The 23546-nt window shown below is 39.9% G+C and overlaps 1 protein-coding gene across 3 annotated transcripts in view; it reads left to right on the top strand.

Annotated features, from left to right (window-relative positions):
* The window catches only part of SNCAIP (synuclein alpha interacting protein), a 91337-nt gene that overhangs the window by 21399 nt on the left and 46392 nt on the right, over positions 1-23546 (top strand). For 2 of the 3 annotated variants that reach the window (XM_055699614.1, XM_055699613.1), the window contains exon 2: positions 15786-15888. In XM_055699614.1, coding sequence (XP_055555589.1) covers positions 15832-15888 — 57 coding nt within the window. In that variant the 5' untranslated portion in view covers positions 15786-15831. Of the gene's footprint in view, positions 1-15783; positions 15889-23546 lie in introns of those variants that run through there. The other variant, XM_055699615.1, reaches the window with a different exon arrangement.

The following is a 23546-nucleotide window of genomic DNA, read 5'->3' as shown; positions in this document are numbered from 1 at the left end:
TCACATGTGGTAAGGAAAGCACACTGGTTTAAAAACTAATCTTACCATCTATGATACTGAAACATGGAGGACATCAGTTATAGATTTCTGTATGTTCATTAGAAGTCTGATACTTTTCTCTTTCTCCTTCATTTTCTGCAGCTATTTCTATTAATACAGAGTAAGTAGAGAATAAAATGGAGAGAGTAAAATACTGGTAAATCAGAATGGAGGAGTTCTAAATCCACTTTTTACAAATGTAGTAAATTACACAGGGCAGAAGTGCACCAATCCCCTTTCCTTATCTGTGCTATTTTTTAAGCACATAATTTAAACTTGCACAAATCATAAAAGTCAGTATTGCTCCACTGAGTATAAGACAATGAGGCTGCCTGTCCATCTGTCTGGTAAGCAATTCTGGAAAAAATAGCATTTGAGAGAGGGGGTGATGCATGTTTTCAGATAGAACATACACAGTAGCCCTGGCAGAGTTCTGATTGCTGCTGATTCTGGTTTTGGTAAAAATAGATAATTATAGTAGGTGATACTGGATCACAGAGCTCTGTAGGAAGACTAATTGCTAGGTGTGTGATTTGGTATATGAAAGAACTGTATTTAGAGTAGAAAGTTGAAGATATTTCTTGCATTTTTCTCTGGTTGCATTTAGAATGTTTCCATGTCTGTGTGATCTCATTTCCTTTAACTGAATTGCCCTGTTTGATGGAAGAGAGTGAAAACTCAGAAAAGAAGTAGTGAAGAAAAAAAATAACTGAGGAAGTCATGCTGTCCATTTTAGACTGTAAAGAGTGATCTACATTTTTCTACTGGTGAAGTTTTTTAAAATTTTCATCAATGTTAGTCTTCTCTATCCAGAAATTTGTGACTTTTAGATGTCCCTAATGGCTTATAGATATTTAGCTGAATGACAATTAGTAAGGGAGCTGTGTTGATCTGTTTGCGTTCTTTTTGACGTATCAGTCAATAGTAATAAAAAACCTGTAAGATCAATTTCAAAACCTCTTAGCCACCACATAAAAAATAACAACTGTATTGATTTCTCTGATAATTGTCTTGGAAGAATGGTAGGAGCTTAATGGTACAAACGTAATGAAATGCATTTATCAATAGACTGCACTGGATATACTGCATTAGAAGCCTACAGCAAGATGCTGTCAATGGGGTTCTGGATGTAAACTTTCATGGACTCTTTCACAGATTGATGGAAGTGCAGAAATCATGAAAACAGGAAAGGAAACAAGTATTGCAGAATACCTACAGCAAAAAGCAGACATTTGAAAGGAAATGCAAGAGCAATGTCCTCTTCGTTAGTCTAGCAAGATCCTTAAAAGGATGTGAAACATAGTCTGTTGTACATATGTTCTAGATTTTATAGAAGATACTTTGTGAGAAATATTTTCAGAGCCTTCTGGGATATAGTCAGGATTATGGCAATTTCCCATAAGAACATGTGTTTACCAGCTCCAGCTTCCTCTTGAAACACTGTAAAGAATTGCTTTCATGAATAGGTTTGGGTTTTTTTCTGTTTGAACAGTCAGAACAAACAGGATATCTTGGTCATAATGAGCAGCACAATGAAACCATAATAATTGCAGCTTGTTTATGTAATGATTACACAATTATTTTGATAGGTATTTCTGTTTCTACACACCCTCAGAAGTCTTTAAACAGTATTGTCTCTTTTTATTCTTTTCTCTCTTAAATACTTCAATATATAAGAAGGAAACTAAAATGAAAAAGCATTGAAACCATGCCAGCCTCTAAAAATGTATATAAAATGCAAAATTAGTCTTCATTTCTGCCTTGGGTTTAGTTCTCAATGTTGGATATCCTACATTACTAGCATCATGATATCCAGTGTTTGAAATGTAAACTACATTTTATTTAGTTTCACACAAATTTGTAAGCTAGCAAAGTAATAGAAAATAAATGCCTAAAGAAAGAAGTCATTGTTAACATAACAGCCACCAATACTAGTCCATACATCTCTTCAGAGATCTGCTTGGAAGAATCCCATGCATTACCGTCCTGGAAAGAAGAGGAGTCTGAAAGCACTTGTTGATATACAAGGATCACCTCAAAGCTCAAGAAAAGCCCAGCCCAACAAGCAGGAATTCAAGGAAAGGGAGCAGGAGCCAGTCCTGCTTGGTGCATGGATGAGCCAGGAGTGACTGAACTTAGACATGAAATGTACAAGAGCTGGAAACAGGGGCAGGTGACCTGGGAACAGTATAGAGTTCTTGTGTGATCTTGCATGGATAGGGTTAGGAAAGCCAAGGCTGACCTGGAGCTGAGTCTGAAAAAGGGTATGAAGGGTAACAGAAACAGCTTCTGTAAGTACATGAGCAGCAAAAGAAAGACCAGGGAAAGCATGAAACCGCTTCTGAATGTGGCAGGGGGAGTGGTGATAAAGGACACAGAAAAGGCCAAGGTACTTGATGCCTTGTATCAGTCTGTACTGATATGACAGGCTGCAGGAATCCCAGGCACCCAAGATCAGAGGGAAGGTCTGGAGCAAGGAGGGAGGAGAAAGAAGACAAGGTAAAGGGCAAGGTTAGGGAGCACGTAAACAGGGCACATACAAGTCCGCAGAGCCCGACAGGCTGCACCCATGAGTGCTGGGATGGCTGATGTCATTGTGTGACTACTCTCGATTATCTTTGGAAAGTCATAGTCATTGAAGACTGGTGGAGACCAAATGTCATTCCTGTCTTCAAGAAAAGCAAGAGGGAAAACCTGCAGAAAAACAGTGATCAGCCTCGCTTCAATCTCTAGTAAAGTGATGGAGAGAATCTTCCTGCAGAGCACTTCCAAACACATGAAGTGCAAGAAAATAATCTAGAGTAGTCAGTGTTGATTTATGAAGGGGAAACAATGGCTAACCAACCTGACAGTATTCTACAACTAGTTGACTGGCTTGCTGGATGATGGGAGAGCAAGCAGATGTTGTTTGCTAAGGCTTTTGACATTGTTTCCCATAACAACTTTATAGACCAGCTGACAAAGTTTGGGTGAAAGAAGAGGAGGGGGAGATGGATTCAAAACTCCCTGAGCTGCTGGGCCCGGAGGGTTGAGATCAGCAACACAAAGTCTAGTAGGTGGGTCACCAGGGTCTACCTCAGCAGTGAGTACTGATGCCAGTACTGCTTAAAGTCTTCACGGTGGCAGTTAAACAGACCTGAAAAATGGGACAGAGCACAGTCTCATTAAGTTTGCAGGTGATACAAAACTGGGAGTTGTGCTGCCATTTAGAGGAACCTGAACAGGCTTGATGGACTGGGCAGAAAGGAATCACACAAAGTTCAACAAAGGGAAATACAAAGTCCTGCATCTGGAAAGGAATAACCCCACGCACCAGTACATGCTGGGAGCCAACAGGCTGGAAATGAGCTCTGCAGAGAAGGAGCTGGGGGAACTTGTGGACACCCAGAAGACCATGAGCCAGAAACATGCCCTTGTGACAAAGGCAGCCAACAGCCTTCCAGGCTGCTTTAGGCAGAGTGTTGCCAGTGTCCTTCTTCTTCTCCTCTGTTCAGCCCCAATGAATACACTTGGAGTACTGGGTCCAATTCTGGGCTTCCCAGTACAAGACAGGTATGGACTTTACTAGAGCAAGTCTAATGCACAGACATGAAAATATTTAAGGGACAGGAGTCTTTCATATGAACAGAGGCTGAGAGAGCTGAGACTGTTGAGCCTGGAGAAGGGAAGGGTCAGGAGCTTCTTACCCGTGTATATAACTATCTGATGGGATAGAATGAGAAGAGGGAGTGAAGCTCTTCTTTATGGTGCCCACTGACAGGACAAGAGGCAATGGTCACAAAGTGAGACACATTGAATCTATCTGAACACAAGAAAGCAGTTTTTTACTGTGAAGCTGATCAAACACTGGCACAGGTTGCCCAGAGACATTGTAGAGTCTCCACTCCATCCTTGGAGACACTCGTAATCCAGTTGGGCACAGTCCTGGGTTTAACCTGCTGTAGCTAACCCTGAATGAGTAGAGGGGGTGGACTACATGGTCTCAGGCAAGCCCTTCCAGCCTAAGACGTTCTGTGCTTTAACATCAACAACTCTGTGCTTTTTTGGGGGTAAGACTGATCTACTTATGAGTTATTTCTGAAGCTTTATAAAGCTGTTAAAAATATTTTTCTCATTTTTTTCACTTTTTACTTTAGGAAAATGAATTTTCCTTTTCTGAAAACCAGTTTTTGTTGCTGGAAAAATATTTTTTAAATTCAGTCTTTGCTGTTAAAATTTCTGCTTGTAAGAGCACTGTTTGCCTGAAATGTCCATTTTTTTGAAATCATTAGAACATTTCATATGAGAAGATCAATTATATTTCATGGGAAAGGTGCTGATCTTTTTTGTGAGTGGAAAAAGTGGTTCTTTCATTCCTGAACAGTAAGAACGTCACACTTCAAGTAGCTTGCTTTTTTTATTTTTTGTAAGTATTTCATATGCCTCTAGATGACTGGTTTTCAAATTTACAAGTAGATAATTTTAAATAGACATCGGTATTTCTCCTGTAACAGAGATTGGAGAACTTACTCTCTACATTAAGCAGAAACACTTTGTCATTTTAGAGTCATGCTGTCACAAAATGTTTAGCAGGAAGATTGAACAAACTCATGTGTTGAGAATGAGATGCAACCACAGATAACATGAGGTTAAATGCATATTCATGGAACAGTTTAAAGGAAGAAGCAGAAGCTCATTACCATTTAAAGACCCTTTCTAAACAAGTGAAGAGAGCAGCCATCATGCCCAAATAGGGTCAGTGGCTGGCAAGAAGTAGTACTCCACAGCTTAGGTAAGTGGGATGAAAGCAGCAGTTGAAATAAGTAGAACTACAGGTTATTTTCCACACTTGGTGAATTCAATGCCCTTTAACAAAAAATGGTTGAGAAGAATGAACAGTTTATTGTTTCATTTTATCTTCCCTCTGAGGTAAGATCTCTTTTTTATATGGAAAATTACTAAATAAGGAATGAGCTTATAGAAATTAATGGTCAAAGTTACTTTGTGGTCCTTGTGTGCGAGAAGTGTAACCACATGTCATAGTGGAGAGAAAAGGATGCTGCTGAAGTGCACTCAGTAGAAACTGTACCTCTGTGCATGGTACCTTTGTTAAAGCACTGCTTTTCTTACTAGCACAAGTTGGCAAGTGGATAAGTGGCAGAGCCAGACCAGGTTCCACTTCTAATGCAAAAGTTCCACTTCTAATTCAAAAATTAGAAGTTGGAGTAAATCACACCACCTGCATTGCTAGAAGTTTGGTTGCAAATTGCATCCAAGACACCAGCTGTGTGTCCCACTCCACTTGCACACAGAGTATCCAAGTACCGCTACTATCCTACTCTGGCCTCTGTGGTCACTAGATCACTACAAATTATGGCATTATAGAAATAACTTATGGTAATGGAACAGCATATATTCTTGTTGTTGTGTTCGTTCTTGTGGAGTTTTTGTCGAGTCTTCCCCTCCATTTGTACATATATGTACATATGTCATTTACAGAGAGGAGTTGTTTCATCTGGTTTTGATCTGCATGTTGATGAGTATTAAAGCCCATAGAAAGAGGTAGCTGGTGTGAAATCACTGAAACAGTTGCCATATAAGCAAGAGCACCATAAAGTAAGCATATGAATTTTGCATGACTGGAAGGTATTTCATATTAAAAGCAAATAGCCTTGTAGTAGTTCAAAGGGAATAAAAACATAAATTAATCCAATACAGCCAATGCAATATCTCTTTTTCAGAGAATCAGTTGACCTTTTGTTTGTTTTGATCCTGTCGTTAAAGTGAAGCAGACAGTGCATGAGCTTTTGTACAGTGCTTGAATCATGTATGCTGTTTCAGTTTTAAAATAACAGCTATTAATTTCCAACTCCAAAGGTTTCTCCTTCAAGGCTAATTGAAACAAACAAGTTTGTTTTTGTAAGCCTCATTCCAGAATGCTCAAGTGCATATATTCTGGCTGAATATTTGGAGTCCAGTTTTCTTTGTGCTTCAGTCTTGAAGGAAATATGAAACTGTGGGGTGGAAAGGAGGGTTTTATTATGAGGAATCTGGGGTGATTTGCAGTGAACAGGTGTTTTTCAAGTTGTGTTTCAGTAAAAACGACTCTTCAGTTAGACAGATCACTCAGTAGCCTGAATATTGGATTCCTTTTTGTTAGGGTTTCTTTTGGAATGAAGTAGAAACACTCTTTTTTAGTATTAAATGTAACGGTTATTCATGAGAGTGCTAAATGGAGTAGCATTTAGAAAAGCAGGAAGGAAGTACTTCCTAAGAGCCAGGTAGTCATGTCTTGCCTTAAAGTGTGTGATGTCTTAATCAGACAGATATTAATGGCAAAGTTTTCATGTACTTTACTGGAGTTCAGATGTCACCCTTGGACTAACACTTTCCTTCTGTGGTAGCTTATGTGGAGTACTATCCAGTGTGCTAAAAAAACCCCAACAAACATGAGCTATGTCTTACTAAGCATACTTTACTGTGTACATCCTGACATGTATATTACTTACAGACTACATAGTATCATTCACTGTAATTATTAAAAAAACCTTGATGTTAAAATGCCTCAAGTTTTGATGGATTTTCCATGCAATTCATGGCGGTAGAAGATAGAGTAGGTGAACGATACACTATTACATACCTCCACATGATTTCTTTGAAATTATAGAATTGTAGAATAGTTTGGGTTGGGAGGGACAAGAGTTATCTAGTCCAACCTCCCTGCAGTGAGCAGGGACATCTTCAACTAGATCAACTAGACTCTGGCCATGAACATTTCTAGGGATGGGATATCTACTACCTTTCTGGGCAACCTGTTCCAGTGTTTCACCACCCTCATTGTAAAAAAATTCTTCCTTATAGCTAGTCTAAATCTACCCTCTTTTAGTTTAAAACCATTACCCCTTGTTATATCAATACATGCCCCACTAAAAAGTGTCCCCATCTTTCTTATAAGCCCACTTTAAGTATGGAAGAGTTGCAATAAGGTCTCCCCAGAGGCTTCTCTTTCCCAGGCTGAACAACCCCAGCTCCCTCAACCTTTCCTCTTAGGAGAGGTGGTGTTCCAGCCCTCTGATCGTTTTTGTGGGCCGCCTCTGGACCCATTCCTACAGGTCTATGTCTTTCCTGTGCTGAGGACTCCAGAGGTGGATGCAGTACTCCAGGTGGGGTCTCACAAGACAGAAGCAGAGGAGGAGAATCACCTCCCTTGACCTGCTGGTCATGCTTCTATTGATGCAGCCCAGGATACAGTTGGCTTTCTGGGCTGCGAGCACACTTTGCTGACTCACCTCCCTTAAGACTCCATAGAACTGCTTTATGTCCAAGCAGTATGGATGAATATTTGGTCTTGAGGTCTAGGTAGGTGACTAGAAGAAGTTTGATTATGTTTGGCTAGAAACAAATACATTTATTCTTATCTAAAACCAGTGCTGAATGTGTATTGACTTCATAAGGAACAGCACTGGGCTTGGTATTTGTGCCTCTTCGGGGCTATGGGTGGATTGTTTCTGCATGCCTGGAATGCAGAGTTTTTCTGAATTGTAAAGGTAGCATCTGTTGGTCTTGGGAAAGTGTCGTGCTTTGCTGCATTCCTTCTTCCCATCCTATCAGTGTAGCTTTTGCACTGATGGTACTTGTGTTGTGATTAAAAGCAGTGCTTTTATTTTTAAATGTTTTAGAAGTATCATGCTGTTATGAATTACTGCTGTGAACTTTTAAACTCAGGAAAACTTCTGAATAAATGTGATAAGGGATAAGGTAATCCTGGTCTCAGGATTCATTCCTTCACTGAAATAAATCACATCATTTTTCAGCCTCACTGTTAACTTTTTTTTTTTTTTACAATGAATTGTTATTTAAAATCCATCTTTATTCTTTAAAATTTTTCTCTGCTCCTACTGAGCTTTCCCTTTATATTTTTATATATTATATTTGACTGGACAGGTAATTTCCTGTACATGATACATTTTTATTGGCTTATGTAGAAGAAAGAAAGGTAAATAAAATAAACTAGTACAAGAGAGGTGCTCAGTCAGTAATGGACAATACAGCAGGACAAGTAATAGAAAATAGAAAAAATGTTATTTAACACAATTAGGAAAAAAACACTTTGGGAGCCCCAGAAAGTAAGAAAAATGGGTTGCACAATGCACTTCAGACTGCATTTTAATATCACAAACCCTTATGTGACTTAAAAGTGCCAACATAGTCTAACCATATGTCAAGTTGTCATTTTGTTTGAATGCATGAAGCTAAGATGGTATGTTTATAACACAAAGGAACCTCTATTTGATCTGCAGGATCGCCCTTCACATTCTCAAAGTCATGTGCTCGAATGTTTATTGATTATAGCCAAGTAATTTGCCCCATAGAGATAAAAAAGAGAATGTAAATATGAATGAGAAGCTGAACTCTTCTAAGAGTGCATGTATGTATAATTTTAAATTTAAAGCATTGCTTATGACTAGGTATCATTGTAGGTACCTTCTAACTCAAATATTCCATCCCATTCTATCATATTCTGTTCTCTTCTGTTCTATTCCAAAAAGATGAACTGCAAGCTTTCTGTGTCTTTCAGGCTTTCTCCCTGTGTTGAATGCCCCACATTTATGGCTTGTGGAGGAGCCATCTGTATTTGGCAAATCAAGATTTTCAGTTGTTCTGTGGTTCTACAAAGCTTCAAATGTGACCTCTTCCAGAGTCCATTGCAGTGTATTCACATCTTATTATTTAATTGGAATACTCTTTTACCATGGAGGTCTGCTAACAGACAAGGACACAGGCTATGTGAAAAGCTGGACAAATGTAGAGTGACAACACAATACCTGTCTCAAAGAACATGTAGTCTTTAATAAGAGACAGCACACAGCTAGGCACTGGGGAGCATAAGAACCAGTAAGAGGTGTGATAGCTGGGAAAGTGGTGGTGTTAGCCCCAGCTAGCTTTGCTAGGACTCACTGGCGAGGCTTTCTTGCCTTCATTTCAACAGTCCAGCTTTCATATCCCCTAATTACAGCAGTGCCTCTGAACATACTATAGTGCTTTCCTTATACTATGTAGTAAATAGGGTCACAAGGCCAAATTATTTTTTGGTAGGGCTTCACTGTTACAGTGGAATATAAGGATGGAGGAACAGAATTCAAAGGTCTAGCTGTTCCCTGCTGCTGACAGATGATGTGCCTTCCTGAACTGTAGATCTTAATCAGGTGCTGGGGCTTTCGCTGCATGCTAAGTAGATGTAACATAATGTAACATTACACTGTTGTGTTTGTTTGAAAGTGAAGAAACTTGGTTGTATGATCTTGGTATTTTTAATGTTAGGGAATAAAAATCAGACATTTACCAGATTTCAAACATTTAAAACATTTAAGCATACTGTGTGCTTAAATTAAAGATGTAAAGTCTTTCTGTCCATGAATCTTGTTCATCTTGAGCTATTATAGCCTCTGATACTTACAAAAGGGCAACATGTTTGTTTTCTTATCTCAGACCTATAATTGTAAAATGTAACCTTATTCCCGTTATGGCATTTTGGAATTTAAAGCCTAAATCTGTAATATTAACTGTGCTTAACAGCCTTCTGCCAACCACTATAGAAGTATTGACATCTGATTTACTTTATATTTGATTGAAAGTTTAAGTAAATCCCCAAATATTTTGGTATAGTAGTTCTGAGATGAGAAAAATAAAGTCCCATGTGGCATTTAGCAGGATTTCTTGAAGTGACAAATGCAGTAGGCATTTAATTGACAGCAGATCTTCTTATTGTTATTTGTTCTTGTTATTTATGTATCCATAAATAATTCAAATTATACATTCTCAATTGGTTGTTTTGTTTTGGCTCAATAGAGGACATCTCCCCTGTGCTTCTTCTTGGATCTAGTCTTTCACATGTGGCACTTGAGACTGTTTTTGGCAGGGGTAATGGATCAGATTCCTTTCGAAGTTACCGAATTCGCTACAACCTTGTTACAAAGCAGTCGCTACAAATCAGTTGTGCTATTTTAGTCCATGATTTTTCACTGAGCAAGGAGAACAAGAAACTGAACCTGATGCTTGCTTATGTATTGCCTGTCATACCAGTCTCTTTGTTCACTCAGTTAATTGACAGCAAATACTCACCTGTATGGCCTTGTTCTTGCCTGCTGTGCATTAGTATGGGTAAGGTGATGGCCATTGACTTCACAACACAGTCAGAGAAAGGACTGGCTTTTAAAGCATTCCGGCCATTCCCACACTAAGCCTTCATCCTCAAGAGGCACACCAGCCCCTAGGGATTGTTGCTGGTGTGACTGTTTTTTTGAGACGGTGTGCTGGGACAAATCCAAGGCTTGATCTACCTTTAAAAAAGAAATCTGTGAATAGTGTAAGCATTTCACCTGTAAGTAATGTATGCCGTCAGTCTGGAGTGGAGTTCTAGTGTTTGCAGAAATTGATGGATTTGTTCCCTGTGTCTAGTAATTCATTGCTTTTCTTTTTACTATTACTTCACTGGGAATTGCTTTCTTTGCCCCCTTTTTTCCTCATTCGCCTAATTGTATGGAATATTTGTCAGTAACAGGATAGTTTTATCTGAGAAGGACAACAGCAGAGAATTTTTTTTTGTGGAAAAACAATAAGGATTATTGCTGTTGTATGAAAACAGGAAGGTTGGGGCATTTTTGTCTTTATTTTACAACCTGATCACTGTTTAGTATCTGTGGCAATGCAACATATGCAATATGTTATTGTACTGGTACTATTATCACCACATTTTTGTGTGGTAGTTCTTAGCTGGATGATTTCTCCTGGTAGAACTGTTTCATGGAACTATAAATATCATTTTTTCTTGAGTACATATAGGTGATGTTTATGTGGTTTTCTTCTTTTAACTGTGAATCCTGAGAGCAAACAGGATTTCTTTTACCTATATAAAATGTTTATGTGTCTTTCTGCAGGCCAAATTACCAGAGAAATACCCTTTTGGGGGTTAAAATTTTGTGAAATATTTGATGACTAGCTTCCAAAATACATTTAGGAAAATAGACCAGTTAAATGTCAGACATTTCTGTTGGTAGGCTACAGAGTCATCTGTATTGCTTTGGTGTTGATGCTGGAAATACATTATTCATCTCATATCATCCATTGCTGGCAGTTGCAATTTTGCTTGCAATTATTGTTGCCTTGAATTTGACCAGTTGTGCTTATGATCTGCTTGTGAATGCTATTCAGATGTTTATACTTCTGGTGATATGCTGGTTTCAGCCATTACAAAGGTCCCAAAATAGTCTGAGTACTATCCTTACCATATGGTTTTCATTATATATGGTGTAGTTCTACTGTGTTAAATTGTATCAAAAAAAGTGCACCTCTTGAATAAGACTCCAAGTATAGTCTTGGGATATCTGATTTGGTCATAGTATTTATCCTGAGTTGCTGTCCAGTTTTACCTCAAGAAAAAAATGAAAAACTTATAGCAAATTGAATGCATGAGTCTCTTGCCCTTTCTTTACATATAATTGAGCACTATCATCAGAAAGTTAAGTTTTCCATAGAGAAGATGTGTTTGTTGTGGTTACCAGCTTCCTCTTCAACTTTGTGTGTTTCATAGTCTTTATGTTTTGAGAAGGCACAAGGTAACATTTTAGGGAAGTAAATGTTGAAAGACTGGCAGGATGAGTGTTGTATATCTCTAGGTGAAGCACAGTCGTTTTGTCAGTCAGGGATGGGTGCATCATTTTTTTGCCTCGATGGCTTTTTGCAATGTAGAACTAAAAGAAAAGTTTGAAAGGTTGAGATCTTTTTGTTCTAAAATCTTGAGATATGTGGAAACCAGGAATAGTAGTTTTTTTATTAAAGCTATGGAGTTTTTTAGCCGAATATATCAGTTTTAATTGCAAAATAAAAATTTTAGGTCACTTCTTGATTCTGGCTTATTTATGTGGCATGTTTAGAGTAGCTTTGTTTACTTCTTCCATTGTTTTTTAAACATACTGGGTAGGGGTTTTTTTAATCCATTTAATTCCAGTGAAAAATTGAAACTCAGTGAAGCTTTAGTTTGGTTTTAGGCTATTTGTATGTGATATGGTCCATGTCTTTAACCTTTAAACTGCTGTATTTTAATTATCTTCATACATATATCACCTTGTGGAATGATACTGGTTAGATTTTACAGTCCTGTAATTTTGTGTAGCACAGTGCATATACAGTTGGCATTTAACTTGCTTCTAAAACTGATATAATTGGTTTGAGCTGCTATCAATAGTCACAGTGATAAACTGACAATTTGTCTTTACCTCTGTGAGGGACACTGTGATGGATTGATCTTGGCTGGCCGTCAGATGCCTCCCACCCAGCCACTCTTTCTTATTCCCCCTTCTGAACAGGGCAAGGGGAAAAAATAAGATTAAAAAGTGCATGGGTTGGGATCAAGATGTGGAGGTTGCTCACCAATTACCATTGCAGGCAAAACAGACTCAGCTTGGGGAAAATTAGTTTAATTTATTGCCAATTAAAAATAGAGTATAATAGTAAGAATCAAACACAAAATTTAAAACACCTTCCCCCTACCCCTCCCTTCCCAAATTCAACTTCACTCCTCTGTTCCTGACTCCTCTGCATCCTCCTCCCTGAGTGGCACGGGGAGGTGGGGAATGGCGGTTGCATTAAGTTCATCACATGTTATACCACTGCTCCTTCCTCCTCACACTCTTCCCCTGCTCCAGTGTGGGTCCTTTCCACAGGGTCACAAGTACTGCCAGAAACCTGCTCCGGTGTGAGCTTGTTTCCATGGGGTCACAGGGCCTGCCAGGAGGCTTCTCCAGCACAGGCTCTCCACAGGGTCACAGCCTTCCTTGAGTGTATTCACCTGCTCCAGCATGGAGTCCTCCATGGGCTGCAGGTGGATATCTGCTCCACCATTAACCTCCATGGGCTGAGAGGCACAGCCTGCCTTACCATGGCCTTCACCATAGTCTTCACCACGGGCTGGGGGGAACCTCTGCTGCGGCCCCTGGAGCCCCCCCTGCCCCTCCTGCGGCGCTGGCCTGGGGGGCTGCAGGGCTGTTCTCACATTTCCTCACTCATCTCCCCCAGCTGCTGTTGCACAGTAGTTTTTTCCCCTTCTTAAATATGTTATCACAGAGCCACCACCAGCATCACTGATGGGCTCGGCTTTGGCCAGCGGTACGTCCATCTTGGAGCTGACTGGCGCTGGCTCTATTCGACATGGGGATGGCTTCTGCAGTCTTCTCACAGAAGCCACCTCTGTAAACCCCCTGCTACCAAAACCTTGCTGTGCAATAAACCTTAAAAAAATACACTGAAATTCTATGTTTCTGTTAAGAATGGAAAACCTCTAATGTGGAAAAGAACCTGTAGACTTGAATGGCTCACGCCTTTTCACAACAGCTAATTGCTTGCATTGCAAGGATTTTGTCTGATTTAATGTTTCCCTCTAAGAATGAGTTTAGCATTTGGGAACGGTGCAAAATTAAAAGCTTCCAATTAGTTTCACATTGTAGCTGCTTCTGTTTCCTCATATCAAGTTGGACTGAGGGCTTTATACTGGTTTTACCTTTTTGTAGCCATCTCCTTTCCTTCACTCAGGTCTAATGAACTCAACTCTCTCTGCAGTGAGAGCCAGTAATAGGTAGCTGAAGTTGTTTTACATGCTTTCTTCCCCCCCAGTTCCTCCTCCCTAAGAGTTCGTTCCTTCTCATATTGCAAGGAGCAGAAATACCCTAATACATTAAAGAAAACTCCTGGGGTTTTTTGGTTGTTTGGTTTTTTTTCACTTTTTCTTTTTGATTGTCATGGTTTAACCCCAGCTGGCAACTAAGCCCCACACAGCCTCTCATTCACTCCCCCCTGCTGGGATGGGGTAGAGAACCAGATGAGTAAGAGCAAGAAAACTTGTGGGATGAGATATAAGTAAAGCAAAAGCTGCACATTCAAGCGAAGCAAAACAGGGCATTCATTCACCACTTCCCATGGGCAGGCAGGTGCTCAGCCATCCCCAGGGAAGCCGGGCTCCATCACAGGTAATGGTTACTTGGGTACACAAGTGCCATCACTCCAGAGGTCCCTGGCTTCCTCCTTCTTCCCACTGAAAGAAGGCATGACGCCATATGGTATGGAATACCCCTTTGGTCAGTTGGGGTCAGCTGTCCCAACTGCGTCCCTTCCCAGCTTATTGTGCCCCCCAGTCCACTCGCTGGTGGGGTGGGGTTGAGGAACACAAAAGCCCTTGGTTCTTTGTAAGCACGGCTCAGCAGTAACCGAAACATCTCTGTATTATCAGCACTTTTTTCCAGCACAAATCCAAAACACAGCCCCATACCAGCTACTGTGAGGAAAATTAACTCAGCCAAAACCAGCACATTCATTTATAGAGAAAATTGTGTTGAATAGTCCTTTACCTTCAGTAATAACTTGGTGAGAAATAAGAATTTGCTTTTCCAGCTCTTTCAGCTTTAAACTCTAGATTCGCCTCTTGGTTCTCTTCATAACTTTTCAAGAACAGGTGTCTTACGATCAGCTTTCTGCTTTGGTGAGGTGTTACAAAGAAGATTAATGATGTAGGTTTTGTTTGCCAGTAAACATAACACCTGCAGAAAAGTGTTTTCTTCAAATCCCTTATCCAAGGACATTCTTAACTGCATATGAATGTTTCACACAATGGTTTTATTTAGGTCTGCACAGCTGACTTCATTATTCATAAACATATTTCTTGGCAGATGTCATATGAATAAACTGGGCTTGTATAATTTTTTTTTTTTTTCCTTCAGGGAATTAATTTTGTTATGTAAAATGTACTGGAAGGATTTAATTTGCTTCCGGAACAATACTTAACACTTATGTAGTACCTCACATTATTTAAAAATACATCATGCTTTTCTTTTTCAGTTTCTTTTAAAATAGTTTCCTTTTCCACTTTTACTATTGTTATACTTGTCTGTAGTGATAATGCATGTTCATTCTAGTTAGTGTTAAGAAGGTAACAAGGGTTTTATTGTCTTTGATCTTCTGGCTGTTTAAGCTGCAATTTATTCAGAATTATATATTGACTTTTCCAGCTAAATTCCTTGCTTTGCAAGAGAGTTTTCTTTTTCCCCTGCTGTGAGAAAATGGTTAAGGCCTCTGATAATCAGTGCACATTGATATAATTCTGCTTTTGCCTTAGTGTTTTGGGGGAAGTTCGTTTGCAGGCTGAGGAGAGATAAATCGTCCACTATAAAGCACTGACTGCATTGTGTGTTAGTCTGCTTCTAAGTGGAGATAAGGTGTGGTAGGATTTGGTTTTCTGCGCACAGCATGATGCTCAGTTCTTTTCTGCCTTCTTGAGCAGAGGAGAACTATAGTAACAGAAGCTGCTGTCTTCAAGCCAGTAAAGTAGTAGCATTCTTAAGAGAAGATGCATCATTAATGCAGCTGTGGTTGCAGGGTCATAAGGGTGCTCAACCTTATGGTGTGGGTCTTTACACCTATAAGGTCTAAAGATTAGGTCTTTACACCTATATTGAACTTCTGGAAGGACTGAGTGATGCTGAATAGAGGATTTTTGGCTTCCAGGTCAAGTATCACTTAGCTATTCTCCCTGAAAATTGAAGTGGCTTCTTCTTAATGTGCAAAGTAAAGATGGAAAATCATATTTAGCTTTTAGGATTATGTTATGAAAGATTTTACTGTACAAGTTAACTGTTTTCGGTAATACAGCAACTATATTAAACCATTTCTGTGTGATTTTGACTCTCTAGTAGACAATCCATTTCTCTTTTCTTAATTAGGTCTTTACTGCTGTGCTGACTCAACCAAAATGTCCATAGAAGAATAATGGAAGCCCCTGAATACCTTGATTTGGATGAAATAGATTTCAGTGATGATATATCGGTAAGTACAAGTCTTATTTTATTTGTTCAAGTTGAGTCAATCTTAGATATCTCAACCCTGATATAACAAACAACACTATTGTTAGCAGCCACATTCCTTTTTACTTCATATATAGGCACATTTAAGTAGGTTGAATCTAGAATAAAATAAGGTGTTTTGTAGTGGAAATCACTAATAAGCTTGGAAGGAAAACATGATTCCTCTTCAGGTAGTAAAAATTACTTGCAAATCAATAAATTAATTTCTGGGTTGCTTATCTACTCTGTTGTCTTGAACGAGTTATGTGCACTCCAATGCTAGCCTTAGACACTAAAATGATGTTTATCTTTTTTTTTTTTTAATATATTGCAGTTGTAAAAAACCACACCTGCCTCTCTCACCTCTGAATTGCTCCTTCTCCATTTAAGTTTTTACTCTGCTCTTTCCACCAGTAGCCATCTCCAAATACAGCAAGGTTTTATCAGTAGTTGTGGTGTAGCTACCTGCGTCATGGTAAAGTATAGAAAGAGGCAGCAAGACTTCCAGGGATTCACAGACAGCACTGATCCTTAGTGTCACACTAAAATGACTGCAGCTGTAATTGCAAGTAAAAATACTGTTCATCTACATTGTTAGTGGTTCTTATGGAAGCACTGATACCGTATATTCTATTACTCAGAATAATACTCCTACTGCCAGTGTTTCTGCTTTTTGTGTAATAGAGTTGCTAATATGTTGAATGTCTGATTAACAATGGACTTGAATACATAAATTAAATCCACTATAAGAAAATGTATTAGTTCAATGAAAGTGTACCACCATCTCCTTCCACATTTTTCGTAATTTTAGAGTTTTATTTCTTCTTTTTTTTTTTTCCCCCACAAAGGGCCTGCTTTTCTCTTTAGCATTTTGGACTCTTGATTCATTTTAAAACATTCCAGATGCTTTATTTGCAGACAGATTCCTTTTGGAGAGGATTTATTTATTATTTTTTTTTACCTATTGTAATGTTCAATTGTTATTGAAGTGGAATATGGCACATCCCCAAAATATTACAAGACAATGAGCCAATCTTGAGCGAGTATCTTATTCTGGGCAACTTTCTTTTTATTACTGTTATACGCTAGATCATGTCCTGGTATCTGTTTCTATACTCAGTTTTGTAAAACTGTAAAACATAATAGATGTAACCTCTCCATGTCTCTCCCATTGTGGCTGTTGCTGCATACTGGTGGGTTAGGTTACTCACTTTTCTGCTGAACAGCTCAGGCTGCCTATTTTAATAGGCTGTTCTTTCACTGGATGCTGAGCCTTGAATAAAAAAACAGCACAAATTACGGAGGCAGCAGTTTTACTCCCTGCTTTAGCAGGTAAGAGAACAAAGGATTTGTTGCCGGGATCCAGATTAAAAAGAGAATTCATGGTTATTCTAGTGCTCTACTCCTATCTCACCATATACAATTTAGAGATACCTGACCTTCACATTTTATCATTAGCCTGCTGTGGAAAGAGCAGCTGCACAGCATCAGTGTTAGCAATTTATATTGTTCCTGTTAGCCCTCTGATTCTAATCCAGTGCAGAAAAGTACTGACTAAAAATAATGGCAGCAAGAAGCCTGTTAAAATGATGCACTTACAAATGTACTTGTGTTAGAAAGTCACTACGTATAGTCCAGACCCTTGTAGACCATTTCAGACAAAATGACCACAATGTAATAGACCTAAAAAATAAAAAGGACTTTGTTCTAAAAGACAAATAGACATATGGGTGGGCTTGGTTTCTTTTGTTTCTTTGTTCATGTTTCATTTGTACATAAGCAAAAGAAACTGTACATTTCTCCAATATCATAGACTCATACAATGGTTTTAGTCGGAAGGGACCATCAAAGGTCATCTAGTTCCAATTCCCCTGCCATGGGCAGGGACATCCTTCACTAGATCAGGTTGCTCAAAGCCCATTGTGGTGGATTGACCTTGGCTGGCCACCAGGTGTGGACCAAGCCACTCTATCACTCTCCCTCCTTCAACAAGGTGGGGATTAAAATATGACAAAAAGTTCATGGGTCAAGGACAGGGAGATCACTCACCAATTACTGTCATGGGCAAAAAAACCCTCAGCTTGCGGTTATTGGTTGGATTTATTGCCAATCCAACAGTGTAGGACAATAAGAAACAAGAACAAACCCCAAAACACCTTCCCCTCACCCCTCCCTTCACAGGCTTAATTTCACTCCCGAGTTCCCTACCTCCCCACCACAATAAGTGCCAACGGATGAGGGGAATGGGGGTTGCATTCAGTTCTTCATATGTTGTCTCTGCCACTCCTTCCTCACACTTTTCTCCTGCTCCAGCATGAAGTCCCACCCGTGACAGACTGTCCTCCACGAACTTCTCCGATGTGTCCTTCCCATGGGCTGCAGTTCTTTATGAACTACTCCAGTGTCGATCCTTTCCACAGGGTGCAGTCCTTCAGGAACAGACTGCTCCAGTGTGGGTCCCCCACGGGGTCACAGTTCCTGCCAGCAAACCTGCTCCTGCATGGACTCCTCTCCACAGTTCCTGCCAGGAGCTTGCTCCAGCACAGGCTGCCCACATGCTGCAGGTTTCCTCAGCACACATCTACCTGCTCCAGCATGAGGTCCTCCATGGGCTGCAGAGTGGGTATCTGGTCTACCACGGTCTTCTCCATGGGCTGTAGAAGAATCTCTAATGCCTGGAGGATCTCCTCTCTCTCCTTCTTCACTGACCTTGGTGTCTGCAGGGTTCTTTCTTTCACATATTCTCACTGATGTCTCTCAGCTGTTGTAGTGCAGTGTTTTTTATCCTTTCTTAAGTATGTTGTCTCAGAGGCACTACCAACAGCACTGATGGGCTCAGATTTGACCCGTGGTGCGTCCATCTTGGAGCCAGCTGGAACTGGCTCTGTCTGAAATGGGGGTAGCCCCTGGTGTCTTCTCACAGAAGCCAGCTCTGCAAGCCCCCCTGCTAGTTTGCCTTATAAACCTGATACAATCATCAGTGATGGGCACCTACCACATCTCTGAACAACCTGTTCCAGTGTCTCACCACTCTCATTGTAAAAAATTTCTTCCTTGTATTCAGTCTGAACTGACCCTATTTCAGTTGCCCCTTGTCCTGTCACTACAGGCCCAGGGAAAGTCTTTCTCTGTTTTTCTTGTAAGCCCCTTTATATATTGAAAGGCCATAAGAAGGCCTCCTTGCAGCTTTCTCTTCTCCAGGATGAACAACCCCAACTCCCTCAGCCTTTCTTCACTGGAGAGGTGTTCCAGCCCTCTGACCATTTTCATGGCCCTCCTCTGAACCCACTCAACAGGTCTTTCATGTACTGGAGGCCCCAGAGCTGGATGCAGTACTCCAGGTGGGGTCTCCTGAAAGTGGAGTGGAGGAGGAGAATCACCTCCCTCACCCTGCTGACAATACTTCTTTTTGTGCAGCCCAGGATACAACTGGCTTTCTGGTCTGCAAGTGCACATTGCCAACTTATGTCCAATTTTTCATCCACCAGTATCTTCAAGTCCTTCTCTGCAGAACTGCTCTCAGTTCCCCAGCCTGTAATACTGGTGATTGCCCTGACCGAGGTGCAAGACCTTGGCTTTGTTGAACTTCATGAGGTCTGCATGGGCCTGCTCCTCCAGCCTGTCAAGGTCCCTCTGAGTGGCATCCCTTCCCTGAAGTGAATCAACTGTGCCAGTCAGGTTGGTTCATGTGAAAACTTTCTGAGGTCAATCCCGCTGCCTATGTCATTGATGAAGATATTAAATAGTATTGGCTCCAGTATGCACCCTTGGAGGACACCACTCATTACTGGTTTCCACTTGGGAGATTGAACCGTTGACTGTAATTCATTGGACATGGCCGGTTCTTTATCCATATAAACATCCATCTATCAAACCCGTATCTCTCCAAATGAGAGACAAGGATGGTGTGTAGGACTATGCCAAAAGCCGTACAGAAGCTGAGGTAGATGACATCTATAGCTCTTGTCACTCCATTATAGAAGGCCGCTAGATGAATGAGGCACAGTTTGCCCTTTATGAAGCCATGTTGGCTATCTCTGATCACCTCCCTGTCATCCATATGTTTCAACATAACTTCCAGCGGGATGGGTTCTGTGGTTTTACTGGGTAATGAGGTGAGGCTGACTCATTGGTAGTTCCCAGGGTCCTCCTTTAGCCTTGTTGAAAATGAATGTGATACTCACTTTTCACCAGTCACTGGAGACTTGACTTGACTGCCATGATTTTTCAAATATGATTGAGAGAGGCTTAGCGACTACATCTACGCATTCCCTCAGAGCCTGGAATGCAAATGCAATGCTTATCTTGCAAACTAAGGCAGTACTATTCCAGATCTATCTGGTATAGTATATTTGAGTGCAGTTTAGACAGCAGAATAGGTTTCTGGAACTCATGTTTACATTAAACAAAAATAATATTCTGTCTGTAATGGCATTAAGCAACCAAGCTGAATATTTTCATTTATTTCTTTGTAACTGCTCACAGAAAGGAAGAAGAAAAAAGTATTACCTTTAAGTTGCATTAAATGATAGATACACTATTAAAAGTATGTTTTAAACTTTTCCCTTTTTCCCATTAATATTCTTGATTTTTTCCATGAATTTATTCCTGCTTGTAAGTTGTTTGTTATTGTTATTGTTACCTGAAGGTGTCCTAATCCTTTAATTAAAATGCAGTATTTCTATTGCATTGGCAAATTGTGCAAATTGAAACTTAATTTAGTTCTTGATTTACAAAAATAATACCAAATGACTTAGTCATAACCAGACCTCCCAGTGCTAGATATTTGTGAATTATTTGGGGTTGAGGGTATAGGTTATTGCTCCAATGATTCAGATAGCTCTGTGTGAATGAAAGCCTGCCTCAGCGGTGCCAATGCAGGACTGGACCTGATACAAAGGTCTGTGAGATGTGAAGTGCAGTACGTGAATTTAAATATCTTTAAGCAGCTGTTGAGTTGTCCGGTATTTATAAACAGCTTGAAAAACTTCTTTATGTCAAACCTCCCCTTGCAGGGCAGATGTAAACTGTGTATGGTCAGGAGTATGACTGATCTCCTGGCCTCCCATTTATGTGGCATCTGGCACCTCCTGCGCCTGCTGCCACCCTTCTTTGGTCATGGAAGGAGCTGGGTCACCCTTCAGGCTCGGGAAGGTGTACAGGCAACAGAAAGCCAGACTTTGCCTACCCAGTGACCAGGACTTCAGGGCTCAGCATGTAGGATCTATATAGCTGTGCAGGCACAGTCACTGACTGTGGCAGCTTGATTGATTTCCCATCAGTCTAATGAACTCATTGATATTCACCCCTGCCCCTTTCTCCCTTTTCAGAATGAAACAAAACGCAGGTGGGCACTAAAATGTTCATAGAAGGTGTTAGATTCAGAGAGACGTTTTGTACCTGTAACAGTGTCAGTGTCTATATAGGTCTCCTTTAAAGTTAAAGCAAAGAATAATATGTGAAGTGTTTTTATAAGATGCTGTAATCAATACATAGGACAAATAACCTAACCAGTGCTCCAAAGGTGCTGGTCGCAGCCGTTAATGGGGAGGTGTTATTTCTCACATGCACTGTGCAAGCCAAATCTCTTTGCTCTACGGTTTTTGCTCTGGAGCGGCTTAAATTGACACTACTTTTGAGAATATCTTCCTGCAACCTCATACCAAGTATTGTTGCTTTACTTGTTCTTAATGTACCTTGCTATTCCCGAATGTCTAGGAAAAAGGGTGATGTTGCACAATTTAGAAGTTATTAAGCAAATATAATATAAAGGTGTCAATTTAATGGTATTTGAATATTAATGAAACAGTTTATTTTCCGCTCTAGCAAATAAACTGAAATGAGACTGTTAAATGGCTTACAGTAACAATAACACCCGGAAACAAATTAACTGTAATGAAGGTGTCTGTTTTCTCTATCTAAATGAAAACAGAGAGCTGTGCATGTAAGAGCAGGACACAGTCACTGGTGTCTTGATCCACTGGAGGTGAATTTGTTGAGTTTTGATGAGTTGACTCCAGTTGGAACAGAACATGGTGCTTAGTGTTTTGGGGGTGTCATGGTTCTGATGATGTGGTCTGAGAGTCATATTATGTGTCCCACTTTGCCATTTGTCTCCATTTCAGGAGACATTAAAGGTATTCTCCACAACAGAATGCTAAAAAATAACTTTTTTTTTAATTTATGGAGTTTTACTATTTTGTATATTCATTTCTACACTGCTATTCATGATGCAGTATTTATTCTTTCTTATACTTCTCAGACACAAGTCTGCAAGTGGCTGACAAGTGGCACGGCACAGAACAGCCTTACTTGAGACTGAAGCATTTTTTCCCCATGTGTTATGTGTTGGGTTTAAAATTCATTGCTTTAAAATTTGAGAACCTTGTGAAATTGAAAAGGTTAACATTTGCATTAATTCAAATTCTATAGTGCAGTTTTACATAATGAACAAATGTTTTGTATGATAAGGGACATTCTGTTTTCCCCTGAATTAGCAGTGTCAGTTGAAGAAAATTGGGAATATCTTGCAATTGCGTGGAATACGTGTTACTGCTTCTTGTCTCTTGTTTGCTGTTGATACTGTTCTTCCACCTTACAAAGTTCTTAAGGGGTTTACTGAAATGCACTATTTCAGGTTGGACATAGGCATGCCTTAAATGCAGAAAAAGAACTCAAACAGGAATAAAAAATGCTATTACATGCATTATCCTGGGAAGAAGTCCTTGATTCTGTTGCAGAATTTCACCATCAGCCACAATACACTTTGATTAAATACCAGAGATTGCAGTAAGCATTGAATACCAAAAGTGATCCGATGTGCTTAGCTCTCACACTGTCACGTGCCCTTGGGCATGGCCCTCAGCTCTGGTTGGCTTGGTTACTCTAATGATCAAATGTGAGAAATGGTGTTTAATTTTGTATGTAAACCAGTTTAAAATTATTGAATGAAAAATGTGAAATAATTAATTTTAAAAGCCTTTGAGTAAGTATGAAGTCTAAAATTCTGTTCCAGGGAATGGTTGCAGTTCCAACCTCTTTTGCTGTCCCTCTGTGATACCCCAGTAACCCTGAAATTGTTGGTTGAAGGAAAACTAACAAACGTTACTGATGATCAAAGCTGGAGCTAGAGTATGAGAGAAAGTAGTTCTAGAGGGAAGAGCTGTTAATGGATTGTGCTTATGGTTGGGAAAGGTCCACTTTAAAGCATAATTTTAGTCACTTCCTGGACCAAAACCCAGTTCTCCACATCTTGACCACAAAATAGAAATGGCATAAACGTAAATGCACAGAAGTCTTTTTGAGGGCAGAGGCAAGTGGGAGGAAATCTGTTAATGAAATCAAACCAATGTGATTAAAATGCAAATCAAATTTATAGCATTTAATAGATTTTTGGTGGTGGGAGGTGGTAACTGAATACATTTTAGTGCAATGTTGAAACAGAAAGAAAATCTGTTCTTCCAGGAAAGAACAAGACAAAAGACGAGAAAGAAAAATGGCTTTCTGTCTTTGAGGTTGCCTGACAAAGCACATAGCAGTGGAATACAAAAGGCCTCATTCTAATTGAATTACAAACTGTGTAATAGTTTAAACTGCACCAGCTGGTCTTATGAAGCTACCATATTCCTTGGAGACATGTTC

The sequence above is a fragment of the Falco cherrug genome, chromosome Z (genome assembly GCF_023634085.1).
Source record: "Falco cherrug isolate bFalChe1 chromosome Z, bFalChe1.pri, whole genome shotgun sequence".
NCBI classification, from domain to species: Eukaryota; Metazoa; Chordata; class Aves; order Falconiformes; family Falconidae; genus Falco; species Falco cherrug.
The sequence above is the reverse complement of the archived record's forward strand: the minus strand, read 5'-3'. Positions and strand labels throughout refer to the sequence as shown.